The following is a 14,142-nucleotide window of genomic DNA, read 5'->3' on the forward strand; positions in this document are numbered from 1 at the left end:
GAGATGTGGTATCAGGAGAGACATTGCTGTCACCCATTGCTGGGCAGGCTGGAGGACTCTGTCTTCACACCAGGAGAATTCCCAAGGGCTCACAAGTTCAGAGTGGAGATGCATTCAGGCTCATCCAGGAGACCTCTGGCACCAGGCTGCTCAACCTGGGCATCTTCTGCCTCCTGGCTGGGAGGGCCTGGGAGTGGCAGGTGGGGAAATACTAAGGCAGGTGGAACTTCCCATCCTGTCCTCACAATGGGGTTGGGAGACCTACCCAGGCTGCTTCAGCTGCCCTCTGTCCTGCCTTGCCTTTCTTTACTTTACCTTCTCATTCTTTCCCTTGTTTTCCACTCTCTTACCTTGCCATGCCTCCCCAGCCCTCCCTTTTCCCTTGTTTTCCCTCACCATGCCTTCATTTCTCATCCCTTGTTTTGCCTTCACACTACTTCCTTTTCCTCCTCTTCTTAACCTTCCCATCCCTTCCCTTCTTTTCCTTACTTCCAATCCCTTCCCCTTCCCTCCCCTCCATCCAGGTTAACCACCTGCCCTGCAGGCACAGCTGTTCCACTCCTGCACTCATGTAAAAGAAAGGGATTTAAACGGCTTTATATCACTAAAATCATCTGTGTGCCTAGAACCACCCATCATTTCCCAAATTAACTCCTCAGTGGAATTACTTTGTTATCCCAATAATTTGAAACACGGGGTACTGGAGCCCCACTGCTGTCACATGGAACCTGCACTGAAGGTAGAGATGCTTTGAGCAATGCATAAATAATGAGCCATCATTAATAATTATTTATGGAAATTCTCTGCTCTCCCCCTGTTGTGGGAGAAGGGACAGATGTGATCCAGGTCTGTTTAGCCGGGAACAGCCAGGAACTGGATTTTGGTTTGCGTGCATCAAATATCATCACTTTGAGTCACGACACGTCAGTGCTCTGAGCAAGATGCTCAGGGGCAGAATAAGGATGAAGTCATGGAGGGAACCAGCAGCTGCAAAAATACAGGGATTGGGAAATGCAGCCGACGTCAAACTGCTCTGGGAAGGCATGGCAGGAGTTACAACACAGACACACGTTGTGTTTCTTGGGGGGAAAAAAAGAAGGGGAAACTTTTGCTGCATGGAAAGCAATACAAGAAGAAAGTTTGCTCAGTCTGGTGGCATTATTTTAATTAAAGTTTAATTTATTCACGTATTTTGTTATTGATGTTTCAGAGATCGTGATAGTCTGCATATCAACACTGTGGAAGAGAGAACCAGCTCACGTAATCCCACGTTAGTTATCCTGTGTTTGGGATAAACTCTTCCAGCTGCACAGCTTACAGGGACTTGGATGTGCAGCGATCGCTCCCACCCCACGGACACGGCCCCCAGCTCACGAAAATCCAACCACAGGCGTTAAAAATCATCTGGCAGCCCGAAAATCCTTCTCCTTCTGTCCCGGCAGGATGAGCAAGGGATTGACGGGCGGCTCTGCAGGTCCTGCGTGGGGCTGCCGTGCCCTCTGCTGGGCTCTGCATCCAGGCTCAGCTTCCTTCCTTGAGGCCTGAAGCCTGGAAATTAAACTGCTAAAATAACCAGGAAGGTCGTTTTAATTAAAGCAGACCCCACGCTCCTTAGATTCCCTGCGGGATCTCCGGCTGGCGAAGCTGCCCAAAGCGCTTTAATCTGCCCTTTTTCCTTCCCGCTTTCCTTCAAACATCCTTTGCACTCCTGAGCAAAACGCTGGAGCCAGCTTGGAGCGAGCAGCTGGGAAGCAACAGGAAAAGCATTAAAAACCCCTTTTGCCACGGAAACTCGGGAATAAAACTCCTAAACACCAGCGCAGTATTAAGGAGCGGGCACGACTGCTCTCCGGGCTCAAGTTGCTACACGCGTTTACTGGCCAGGAGATTCCAATTTGTCAGCAAAGTGTTACATATTCCCAGGAAATTTGTTACTTTAGGGCCCTTGAACTGGGTTGGGCTCGCAAGAAAAGTTTCTTCTGCGGGACGGAGGACACGTTTAGCGGCGGGGTCATTCCCGGGGCTCCGGGAGCGGGCACCGGGCGAGCCCCGCGGCGCCGCCCGCGCCTCGCGCTGGAAGCCCCGGCTCGAGCCCGGCGGCTGCGGCTCGGTCACAGTTCGGTCGCGGTTCGGTCGCGGTTCGGTCGCGGTTCGGTCGCGGTTCAGTCGCGGTTCAGTCGCGGTTCGGTCGCGACAGCAGCAGGCGAGCGCGATGCGGAGAAGCACAAATCGCCGACCAGAGCCCAGCGCCGGGGCTCGGTGAGCGCCGGGGAAGGGATTTCGCAGCGGGGGCACGAGAGGGAGGGCGGGGAGACACAGGGACCAGTCCCTGCTTTTCCTGGGATGCCGGGGGTTCTGCCCCCCGGAGTCCCGGGAAAGCACCAGAGCCCCAGGATATGCCCAGCAAGCTCATGATGCCAGGTGCCCCACCAAAGCCCGGCGACCGAGCCCTGGAGTAGGGAAAGCTGACTCTGTGCGAGTGCAAAACCTCCTGACCCCCCATAGGGACAAAGTTCCTGACTCTTGGAGTCGGGAAAGCCCCCTGACCCCCCAAGGGGACAAAGTTCCTGACTCTTGGAGTCGGGAAAGCCCCCTGACCCCCCAAGGGGACAAAGTTCCTGACTCTTGGAGTCGGAAAAGCCCCCTGACCCCCCAAGGGGACAAAGTTCCCGACTCAACGAGCTCCGAGACGGCAAAACCTCCTGACTCTAGGAGAGGACAAAGCTCCGGACCCAGCCGTGCCAGCGCTGTCGGGGCCGGCTGGGGGAGAGAAAAGGGGACAGGAGCAGGAGAGGCAGAAATAGCCCAAATTTTAGCCTGGAAGTGTTGCAGAACGCACGCGCGCATCGCTCCAGCCCGGCGAGCGCGCGCTCCGGGAACGGGCACGGGAGGGGCGGGGCGAGCGGGGCCGGGGCGGGGCGAGCGGGGCCGGGGCGGGGCGAGCGGGGCGGGGCGAGCGGGGCTGGGGCGGGGCGAGCGGGGCTGGGGCGGGTCCAGGGGCGGGGTGTGTTCGGTCGTGGGCGGAGCCGGACGGGGCAGTGGGCGGGTCCATCAGGGCTGCGGGCGGCTCTATTAGAGTTAGCGGGCGGCTCTATCAGGGCTGCGGGCGAGTCCCGCCGAGCCGCGGGCCGGTCCCTCAGGCAGTGGGCGGCTTTATCAGGACTGCGGGCCGGTCCCTCAGGCAGTGGGCGGGTCCCTCGGAGCCGCGGGCGGACCCCTCAGGCAGTGGCCGGCTCTATTAGGGCTGTGGGCGGCTCTATCCGGCCAGCGGGCCGGTCCCTTAGGCAGTGGACGTGTCACTAAGGGCAGCGGGCGGCTCTTTCAGGGCAGCGGGCGGCTCTCTCAGGCAGCGGGCGGGTCCCTCAGGCAGCGGGCGGTCCCCGGGCAGTGGGCGGGTCCCTCAGGCAGCGGGCGGGTCCCTCAGGCAGCGGGCGGATCCCTCAGGCAGCGGGCGGTCCCCGGGCAGCGGGCGGTCCCCGGGCAGCGGGCTCTATCCGGGCAGCGGGCGGGTCCCTCAGGCAGTGGGCGGCTCTATCCGGGCAGCGGGCGGTCCCCGGGCAGCGGGCTCTATCCGGGCAGCGGGCGGGTCCCTCAGGCAGTGGGCGGCTCTATCCGGGCAGCGGGCGGTCCCCGGGCAGCGGGCTCTATCCGGGCAGCGGGCGGGTCCCTCAGGCAGCGGGCGGTCCCCGGGCAGCGGGCGGTCCCCGGGCAGCGGGCTCTATCCGGGCAGCGGGCGGGTCCCTCAGGCAGCGGGCGTGTCCCTCAGGCAGCGGGCGGTCCCCGGGCAGCGGGCGGTCCCCGGGCAGCGGGCTCTATCCGGGCAGCGGGCGGGTCCCTCAGGCAGCGGGCGTGTCCCTCAGGCAGCGGGCGGTCCCCGGGCAGCGGGCGGGTCCCTCAGGCAGCGGGCGGTCCCCGGGCAGCGGGCGGTCCCCGGGCAGCGGGCTCTATCCGGGCAGCGGGCGGGTCCCTCAGGCAGCGGGCGGTCCCCGGGCAGCGGGCTCTATCCGGGCGCCGCCGCTGCGGCGCGGGGCGGGGCGCGCCGCCGGAAGTGCGCGCGGTCCATGTACCAATGGCTGCTCGCGGTCCTCCGCGCTCTCCGCGATGCCGCCCGCCAGGCCCCGGCCCCGGCCCTCGCCCTCAGCCCGGAGCCGCCGCCCCGAAAGAAACCGCCCCCCAGGTCAGCCCTGCCCGCCGCGCCTCCGCCCCGCCCGGCCGCCGTGCGGGTGTGGAAAATGCCCGGCGAGCGCCAGGTGCTGCCCGCAGCTGTGGCGGTGACTGCGGGTCCCGGATAGCGCCGGCCCATGCGCGGCCCCCAGGTGTTGCCTCCAGCCCCTGTTCATCTGCTCGGGGCGGGAGGGCTGGAGCAGGTGCTGGGGCAGCAGCAGGGCACACGCACCCCTGGGGACAGCTGGCTGGAAGGATGCCACGCACCGCGGATAGGAGCAGGATGCCGCCCCGGGCGCTAGCCGTGCTGCTGGCGGTGGCCGGAGCCGCTCGGGATGTACGGTGTGCAGGCTCCGGGAGGCCGTGCCCGCTGTCCCATCGCCGAGTGACACGAGGGAATGTGTCTGGAAACAGCCGCGCGTTGCTCCAGTGGCTGTCACTGAGGAGCAGCTCAGAAGGAATTGGCTCTTGTGGGGGGGAGGAATAAAAATAGGAACGTTCTTTGCGCCCTGTTCCTAAAGAACACGTTTTTACCGGACTTAAGTAGCAACTGATAAAAATCCTTGCGTTTAGGCTTGTGGGAAGGGGTGAGGTTGGTAATTGTTTCAAGGATTTGTTCCCGAGCTGACTCAGCAGGAAGCTGCTGGAGTGGATGTAAGCAGCACTGGCATTCCCACCTCGCATTTCCTGTTCTACCTAAACTTTCCTTTGCAGCTCAGCGTAGTGACATGGACTTGGGTGGCTTAGTGACCTCTGGAGTGCTTCTTTCCTGGAGGAAAGAGGACAGCATTACCTATTAAGGCACTTTTTGGTGATAGGAACAAATGCAGAACACGAGGAAGAAAGAGAAGAGGCCTGATCTGCTTTAGTGGGATGATCAGCCCTCTGGGAGATGATCCTGGGGAAGCAGGAAAGCCCCCTTTGGAAGTTTGGGCCTGCTGGGAGCTGAATTGTGCTTGCAAACATGGTTTTGTCTGTTCTTCCCTCAGTGTTCTGTCACCTGTGGAAGATCCTGATGAGATCCCGGCAAAGAGGCTGAAAACAGGTATTGCCCCTCAGAGAGGTTTGATATGCCTCATTTTCCTTGGGTTTGGGGTACCTTGGGGAACTCTGGGATTGCTGCTGAAGCTGAGGATTTTTTAGCCAGTCTTGTGGCTGGAGGGGGTCTCATGGGGCCTGGGTCTGTTGATGATGTGTGCCAGTGTTCATGGATGTGGCACTTGGGCACATGGGTCAGTGGTGGCCTTGGCAGTGCTGTGGGAACAGTTGGACTTGATGACCTTATAGGGTTTATCCAACCTTAATGGTTGTCTGATTTTCAAACCAAGTGGAGGATGGGAGATCCTGGTCAGATGAAGGCAGGAACAGAAGCAGGGAACAACTTTTTCCATCCTGGGAGGGCCATGTCTTTGCACCAAGGATAAATCCTGGCTGGGGCAGGGCATGGCATGTCCCAGCTCTCTCTGGCACTGAGCCCTGCAGGGCAGCACAAAGAGCATTTTCAGTGAAGGCTGTTGCAGTTCCATGGGGGATGTGGAGATTCCTAATTCCTTCTTGGGAGCAAGATCCTCAGGGATGGGGTGGGGGGGTGCTGCTGGGCTGTTGCTGTGTTGTTGAAATGAGTTACCTGCTCCATGTGGGCTCAAGGAGCTGGGCTTGGGTGTAAGCAGAAATCCCAACCTCTGCTTCCATTCCCATTCTTCATGAGCTGGTGGTGTGGTTTTTCCAGAATGTGTCTCTGGGGCTAACAAGGAGCCTGAAGAGGTTTCTGTGGCTGACAAGTTGCTACCTAAGGCAACAAGTAGAAGCCAGGAGACTGAAGAGAGAGATGACTTCTCTGAGGCTGAAGAGAAGGTGAGCAAGGATTTTGATGGGAACTCGGGGATCAGCTCCCACAATCCCTGCAGGTGTTAGAGCCTGTGTAACAAAAGTGGTGCCATCAGTGCCCCTGCCTTCTGCTGCAACCCAAGCAAAACCATGGGCTCTGAGTCAGAACACAGCTGACTGGATTTCAGGAAAGGGAGGTGCTTGCTTGGATTCACATTCAGGTTATGCTCACTCTGGTATTTGCTTTTATTTCAGGTTGTGTACATTTCTTCTGACTCTTCATTTGCAGCATCTGGAGGGGATGAGGACACGAAAGAACCTGGTAGGGCTGACAGCAAGTCCTTCACTCATTCCTTTCTCCTGCTGCTCTGAGTCTGGGCAGCTCTGCCCAGGCTGGGGACTGCTTGCTGAAGGCGAGATATCTGGGTAGCACCCAGGAATAGTGGAGAGTGAGCTCTGTTTCTTCCCTGCATCCTGGTATTGCTTCTGGACTGGAGGCAGGGCCAGGAACAGGCTCCCCAGGGAATGGGCACAGCCCCAAGGCTGCCAGAGTTCCAGGAGCATTTGGACAATGCTCTCAGGCATGCACAGGCTGGGATTGTTGGGGTGTCTGTGCAGGGCCAGGGGTTGGACTGGGTGATTCTGTGGATCTCTTCCAACTGGGATATTCAGTTGGTTTATCCCAGGATGCTCATGTGGTTGTGGATCCTAGATATTAACTGCCTTGGGTGCAGTTCTAGTGTGTCCCACTGCTGGCTTGCCAGAAAGAAATGGGTGTAAATGTTGATTTTAGGTAGTAGAGCCTCAGAACTCTTTTGTATTATACTTAGGCTGGCAACATTCTGTAGTTGCCAATATGAAAATACCCTGAAGCAACATAACACAAATAATATTAGAACATGATGGATAAAATGGGAGTAATTTATCTTTGGTGAAGCTCTTTAAACTTGTATAACTCCTGTTTTCCTGACCACTTGCTGATGGCTTGTGCTCTTCTCCCACAGACAAAATGCCTTGTGACACCAACCCGTGCTTGACTGAGGAAATACCATCCCCTCTTTGCAAGAGAGCTCCATATCTGAGGTAAAAATCCTTCTGGTTTTTTCACTTCTGCTTTGAAGGGTTTTTTTTGCCTTTCACTTTCATCCTTGAATTTCCTGTGTTGCCCAGCGTTTTTGTTTATGTCCACAGAGCAACATTCTTCCATGTCCTGGGATTCCTCCTGGCTGCCTTACTGAGGGAGGTCTTCAGCTGTGTTCTTGCCTTTTTAAACCAGTTTTAAACTTTCTCTTTAAATCCAGATAGTTGGTAGACTCAGGAGATCAGAGAAGGATGACCAAGTTCAACACTCTTACCTCCTGTGGTAGGAGGAAGTGTTGAATTGGGAAGAGGCCAAACCCAGGAATGCAAACAGAAAAACCCACAACTACAAGGAAAAAGAAATCCCCCCAAAACCCCAGAGAATTTTCATTTCCCCATTGGGAAACACTTTTATGTTTTTCCTGTGAGGGTGTTCAGCTACTGCCACAGGTCACCTAGAGAGGTTGTGGAGTCTGTCCATGGAGATGTTGGAAAACTCTCCTGGACACAGTCCTAGGCAGCTTACTGTGCCTCCTTGAATCAGGAGGTGCTAATTGAAACCTAATTAATAAATCAGGAGCTTTGAATGTTCTCTTAATACCATTTCTTCTGCCTTTGGTGTTTTCAGCCTGGGCAAGAATAACCACATCCAAGCTGCTCCGGAGAGCCCTGTTACACCCAGGCCCCCCATTAAGGAGCTGGGTCCCAACTCTCCAGGAGTCAGTGGCACCAGGAGGCCTTTGTGTGCTGCTGAAGAGGTAAAGTGGGGAGAAGGGAATTCTTTTGGGATGAAACAGCTGTGGAGTTCCTGTGCAGTTAGGCTGAGACAAAAGGAAGGGCTGGGAATGCCTGCTAAAGTCTCTTCTTTCCTTCTCTTCTGCAAGGATGTTCAGCAAGCAGAAAATAAGAAATACAAAGATCTCTTGCGTCTGTTCAAGGAAAAATATTCTGGAAGATTTACTTCTCCACGATCAGCAAGACTGAAAAAGTAATTATGAGCAAAATAACCCTTAACTTTGTGGTGGTGAGTTTGTTGTATGTGGAAGGGGAGGAGAATTGATCTTTTTCCTGCTCTCAGAGTTCTGGACAGAATCAAATATAATGATTGAGTCTCTTTTGGAATCGTGGAGACAGAAAATTTGACTCTTGTATGTTCATGGTGCCTGAGCTGAAGGTGGCCAAACTTCTGGATGTAAACTCCTCAAAATGCCCTTTGCATCTTGTCATGGAACCAGTGACAGCATGGTTCTGTTAAGGATTAAACAGACTAATTTTACTTTATATATTTCTGTTGCTTTCATTTAGCCAGTTGTGTACAAATAGCCATGTCCTCTACAGTGAATTGAGGTGCACTGGTAACAAATCACCTGTAAAAACTGTCTTTTTCTTCTGCTACACCACAGAGTTCAAACCAAGGATCCAGGGATGACTGGGAGTCCCCTGAAAGAACAAAAACCCAGAGGTGCCTCTCCACCTGTGCCAGAAAGGACCAGTGAGTATCCCCAGCATCCAGGGCTGCTTCACTCTGTTGGTAGAAGTCCAGCCCAAACAGGGCATTTTCCTCGTTATTGGCTAAACTGGGTTTGTGAAGTTTTTTACTGAAGGGGAAGAACTGGTTTAAAATGGTATTTAGAGCTGTGGCAGTGAAGTTTGTAGCTGGATGTGACCCCCCCTGCACAGGAGGAGGTTGTAGTTCCTGTTTTACCTGGGTTTTTTTTTTTTACCAGGGGAGGGGGATATTTGACTCTGCATCCTCAGAGCTGCACTTTAATCCCTTTTTAATACTAGACAGGACTATTTCCATAAAAGCAGAGCTTCCAGAGCAAGTAAGCTAATTACATGTAAGTTTAATATTGTCCCAGGATTTTTCCCTGCCTGTTCATTACTTAAATACTTTTTCATCACTATTTCTTTTATATCTTAGACTTTGTGACATGATCATATGGGGATTTAAATGATTTCTGAGCAGGTGCCAGAGTTTGAACTTCCAAGTTGAAAATGCCGATGAAATGTCTGTGATGCCACCCAGAAACTGAGAACTCTGTGCAGCTGTTGGGATGGGAAGTCACCTCCTTGTTCTCATATTGCTGCTTTTCCCTGCAGGTGTCAAGCATGGGGATGTTTTCAGCCCCCAGCTGCCTCAGAGAGGTGTCATGATCAGGTGAGAGTCTCTTCTAACCATGCCTCTTGTTTCTTTTGGCTCTGTCAGCCTCCAGAAGACCAGTCCTGTTCAGTGTCTCAGCGCTGGGGGAGAGGAACAGCTGGTTTGAGGAATTGCTCACAGCCAGTTGTCCCTCAAATCCAGCTCTCCTGTCACAGCTGGGCAGCTGTGGGGTGTGCTGGGTGTTTTTTGGGAGAAGGAAGTAGGGGTGACAGCCCAAGTTGTCTCTGGGTTTGCAGAATCTGTTTTTGCTCCTAAGTGTCTTTTTGCCACACCATTAATCAGCTGACTTTGCATTTCCTGTGGCTGCTGAGCCAAAGGAGTAGGGAGCTTGTAAACCTGGGGGGACTGAGGCAGTTTTTGAAGCCTGCAGGATGCTTTGGGTTGGAATAGGAGACCAAAAGGGAGTGTTGCTGTCCCTCATCAGGGACCAGGGGACTCTGTGGTGGCAGGATGGGAGTGCAGGAGGCTCCTTGTGAAGGGAAAGGGGCTTTTGTCTGCAGCTCCAGGGAGGGATTTTGGTGTGGCAGCTTGGTGCCCTCCTCTTCCTCCTTTCAGACAAGAGAGGAGAGAGTGCAGATAGAGCAGAGAGAAGTTTGGTTGTGGCAGGTCTGATTTGGGATGATTTTTTCCCTGCTCTCTTTCTCCCTTAGACATGAGCACTGTGCATTTGTCCTGAGTTAAATTGTCACTGTCCGCTGAGCTCAAGGGAAGAGAAAAAATAACTAGTGGTGTGGCATTTGTCACCAGGAGATTGCAAAGCACTTGGTAGAGAAAGTGCTGGTTGCTTCCCTGCTTTCCAAAGATTAAAACTGAGAAACAAAAAGAGTTTGGCACCTGATGGTGGAAGAAAGTTGGTGAAGCTTCCAGCTCTTCATCTATCCTGGTCTGGCTGCTACAAAAGGAGTGGGGAAGGAAACTGAGATGTTGTCATGTGTCAGAATCAGCCTTGAAAATGCATTTCTTGTCAGAAGGTGAATGTTGGAGAATTTCATGGGGCAGTGTGGATATCCAGGTCATTTTTCTTTCTCTTCTGACAGCTACTACACACCACCAGAAGAGTCTCGTGGACAGAGAAAAGGAGAGAAACGAGCTGCTTCAGTGGTAAGCTTCAGTTAGTCACTACTTCACTTTGTTTTCTGGAAAATATAACTCACCTCTGCTCAGGACTGAGATCCAAAATAAAATTTGAAGTGGGGAAATCAGAAATCCTTATCTTAATCTCAGCTTGATACCTGCATGTGGAGGCTTTGCTGGGGTGCTGGATGTTAATCCAAGCCCAGGGAAAGCCCTGCCTTTCTGGGCACAGTTGAATGCAGTCACCAGTCAGATGTGACTTTGGGGATTGCTGCTGGGATGTGTTTACACAACCCCTTGCAGTTTCTTGCAGAATTCTCTGCCCTGTCCCCCAGCAAACCCCTTGTGCTTCTCTGACTTCCTGTCCTTGTGCCTGGCAGGGCCAGCATGAAGCCGAAGTCCCCCAGAAAAAGTTGTTCCAGTTCCATGTGACACCTGTCCTGTCCAAAGACCTCTTTTTTGTGGACAGTGAGCCACTGACATGCCCAGAAAAGCCAGGAGATGATCTGGCTCCACTGACAGAGGTACCTGTGCTCGGCAGCAAGCCAGTGCTGTGGCTGGTTCAGCAGAGGCCTGTAAGGCTCTTTGCTCTGGCACTGGAGCTGCACTTGGAGGCCTTCTGGGGGGCTGGTGTGCTCCATGTGCTGTTCCACGAGCCCTTCCCCACTGAATCCTTTGTTCCAGGCCATGGAGAGTGAGATCTCTGCTGCCTTTGACAGTGGTGAGCCCGAGGATATCCTGAGCAGGGCCTTCAAGCTCTCTGTCACCCGTGAGGACATCTGCACCCTGCAGCCCCTGGGCTGGCTCAACGACAGGGTATGGGATCCTGCTCTTCCTGGGAAATCCCCCCCTCCCTGGGCATAGCAGTCTTCCAGGAGCTCCACTGCAGAGCCCAGAAATAGCTCTACACTCCTTATTTTGGGTACTGTGTGGGCTGGTGTTTCTGGAAGCTTTCACTTGGATGATGCAGCTCCCAGGAGTCAGTCTGGGTTATCAGAGTGGGTGTGGGGGCTTTAACCAGCAGCACAAGTCCCCCAGTGTGAAATTCTGGGAGCAAAAGCTACCAAGTGAAGTTTTCTCAGCTTGAGGGTGGCCAGCAAGGACATGTTGCTGTCTTTTTAATTGAGTGTCTTATTTCACATCTCACTTTGCCTCTCTCTGTTCCAGATAATGAATTTCTACATGGGTCTTCTGGTGGAAAGAAGCAAGAAGGAAGGATATCCAACAGTCTATGCTTTTAACACCTTCTTCTATTCCAAGCTATGCTCTACAAGCCACAAGGGAGTAAAGAAATGGACCAAAGGTGTGGATATCTTTGAGCATGATGTCATCTTGGTGCCTATTCACCTCAGAATTCACTGGACACTGCTGGTGAGTCAAATTTGCTTTCTATTTAGGGGATGGGGAGAAGAAAACTAGCAAGCAAAGTCCTTTAGTGTTTGGGGTGTGCTTTGTCTAAGTCACCTTCTAACCCCAGGTCGTAGACATCCGAGAGAAAACCATCAAATACTTTGACTCCTTGGGACAGAAAGGAGACCACATTTGTAAAACTGTCTTGTGAGTAGCTGCTTTTTTATCCATTTTGGTTGTTTCTGATGCCCTTTCCCCTCCCCATGTGAAGTGTTTCTGCCCTATCCCGTGGTGCTGCTCACTTTGTACCTCTTCTGTTCTGCTCAGTGTTTTAAATCCCCCAGAGTGTCAGAGGTGCACGTTTTCACGTGTGCTGCACATCCTGACTTGTCTTTGTCAGTAAAAACCCTCCATCCAGCAGCTTTGTAGGGTGATAGCAGGAGAGCAGCCCCGCAGAGACAAATCCCAGAATCACTGAGGTTGGAAAAGCCCTCCAGGATCATTGAGTCCATCCCATGACTGATCCTCACCTTGTCACCAGCCCAGAGCCCTGTGCAGAGCCTTCCTGCCCTCCACAGGCCCACCCAGCGTGGTGTCACCTACAAAGGCACTGGGGGTGCCCAATCCCCTCGTCCAGGTCATAGATAAAGATATTACACAGGGCTGTGCCCTGGGGAGCCCTGCTCACAGCCTCTCACTGTGCCTCTAAGATTGGGATTTTCCCTCCACATTCCTCAAATCCTCTGCTGTGAGGATCCCCTGGCATTTCACTGTGATTTATCTTCCTATCACCTTTCAACAGCTTTTTTTGTTGTTGTTGCTCTAAATCAGGGAGATGGAAAGTGATTTTGATGTTGTTTTCAACAGAAAATACCTAGAAGAGGAAAGCAGGGAAAAAAGAAACATTGAATTGACTGCTTCTGAGTGGACCCTTCACAGCATGGGCACAGAGGTATGGGAGCAATGCCTGGATTTAGAATGGGAGCTAGAGCTCCTTGTCACAGAGGATTTAACACTTCCCAGGCAAGCAGAGGGAGATGATGTGCAGTTAACTGGGACTATTCCTTAGGTTTGGGAGCAGCAAATGGATTATGGAAATAGGTTTTCAGGATTAGGTGTGGGTAAAATGTGTGCTATGACCAGATTGCTGCTCTTTCAAGACAAACATTCTCCCTGTTTTTGTATTCCTCAGGAAATCCCTCAACAAAATAATGGAAATGACTGTGGAGTTTTTGTTTGCAAATTTGCAGATTTCATCTCCAGAGACAAGCCCATCATCTTCACCCCGGTGAGAGGGGTGTAAACAGCTCCAGCCTTTCCCATGCCCATGCGAGAGCCAGGGAAGCTGCACAGCAGCTGGGGCAGGGCCTGGGGGTTTGTTCCTCATGTCTGGTGACTGCTTCCTGGGCAAGATCACGGATTCATGGAATGCCAGGGTGGTTTGGGTTGGAATGGACTTTAAAGACCATCTCATTCCAATGCCAGGATGCTGCAGCCAGTGGTTTGGGATACCTGGCCTTTGTATCTCTTTGTGAAATAGGTTTCCCCCTTTGGACCTACCTGCTCAGACCCTGGTTATTTTCCAATGTGGTGGTCTTTAATAAATGTCCCTGTAAAGAAATGTGGGTGTTTGTTGGGTGGTCGTGTCACCCTGGTGTGAAACCCAGCAGATGATCTGGCTCTGCTGAAGGTGCTCAAAAGCAGCTTCCCACTCAAGAATTCCCTGGGTGTTAATGGAGATTTCCTGCCTCTTTCTCCCCTGGCTTCCTGTGTGATGGATTTTTCCTGTTTCTTTTCAGGAACACATGCCTTATTTCCGCAGGAGGATGGTGTGGGAAATAATCCATCAGCAGCTGCTGGGAGACATGCACTGTTAAGAAAACACTGTTCTGTAAAAGATTAGTATTTATTTCTTATTAGTTAGGTAAGATAAATATTAACTTATGTAAGAGCCTTATTGTATGGGAACGTTACTTGTTAACAGAGTAATTTATTTTTTAATTGAAAATTGATTTGTTGTCTTTGTGGTTTTTAACTTGCCCCCCCCCATCTGAAGAAGAACATGGGCTGTCTCCTCTCCTGGTGGCTCTGGGGCCATCCCTGTGCTGCTCCTGACCCAAAAGATCCCTGCAGAGGGGCTTTGTCTGTCTTTGCTTTCACTGATCGGTTCAATCTGCCAAAACCTCGGGGCAGATTCTCCAAAGGAGGAACAATTCCAGCGACACTCGTGTTTTATCCTTACAAATAATTGATCAGGGTTAATTAAACTTTGCTGAGGATGCAGAACAACTGAGCACGAGGATGCAGCAGCTGGGAGTGTTTGAGGTGTCCTTTCCCCTTCCCTTTGGTCCCTCCTGTTTGGGGCTGTAGTTTGGACTGTCCCAGGTGCCACCAGAGCAGCATTCCCAATGCTGGATAGGTGGGAGGGCTCATGGAGCGGGGGTCCCTCATTGCAGCACCTGTCAGCATCCCAGGCAGCCCCA

General features: G+C 53.0%; 1 protein-coding gene across 2 annotated transcripts; it reads left to right on the forward strand.

The window, feature by feature from the left end:
* The first annotated feature begins 4,032 nt into the window (after positions 1–4,032).
* Positions 4,033–13,667, forward strand: SENP2 (SUMO specific peptidase 2). 2 transcript variants are annotated; one of them, XM_021541431.3, is made up of 17 exons: positions 4,033–4,177; positions 5,154–5,209; positions 5,894–6,018; positions 6,247–6,313; positions 6,996–7,074; positions 7,700–7,829; positions 7,956–8,059; positions 8,475–8,563; positions 9,175–9,232; positions 10,273–10,336; positions 10,690–10,833; positions 10,994–11,125; positions 11,477–11,680; positions 11,787–11,866; positions 12,527–12,611; positions 12,852–12,947; positions 13,459–13,667. In XM_021541431.3, exons 1-17 carry the CDS (start codon positions 4,062–4,064, stop codon positions 13,534–13,536), a joined length of 1,707 nt encoding a protein of 568 aa, XP_021397106.1. In that variant the 5' UTR covers positions 4,033–4,061; the 3' UTR covers positions 13,537–13,667. The 2 variants fall into 2 exon arrangements, with proteins under 2 accessions (XP_021397106.1, XP_077641731.1); XM_077785605.1 differs by having other exon boundaries at positions 5,157–5,209.
* The last annotated feature ends 475 nt before the right edge of the window (positions 13,668–14,142 follow it).

The sequence above is a fragment of the Lonchura striata genome, chromosome 10, assembly GCF_046129695.1.
Source record: "Lonchura striata isolate bLonStr1 chromosome 10, bLonStr1.mat, whole genome shotgun sequence".
In the NCBI taxonomy this organism is placed as follows: domain Eukaryota; kingdom Metazoa; phylum Chordata; class Aves; order Passeriformes; family Estrildidae; genus Lonchura; species Lonchura striata.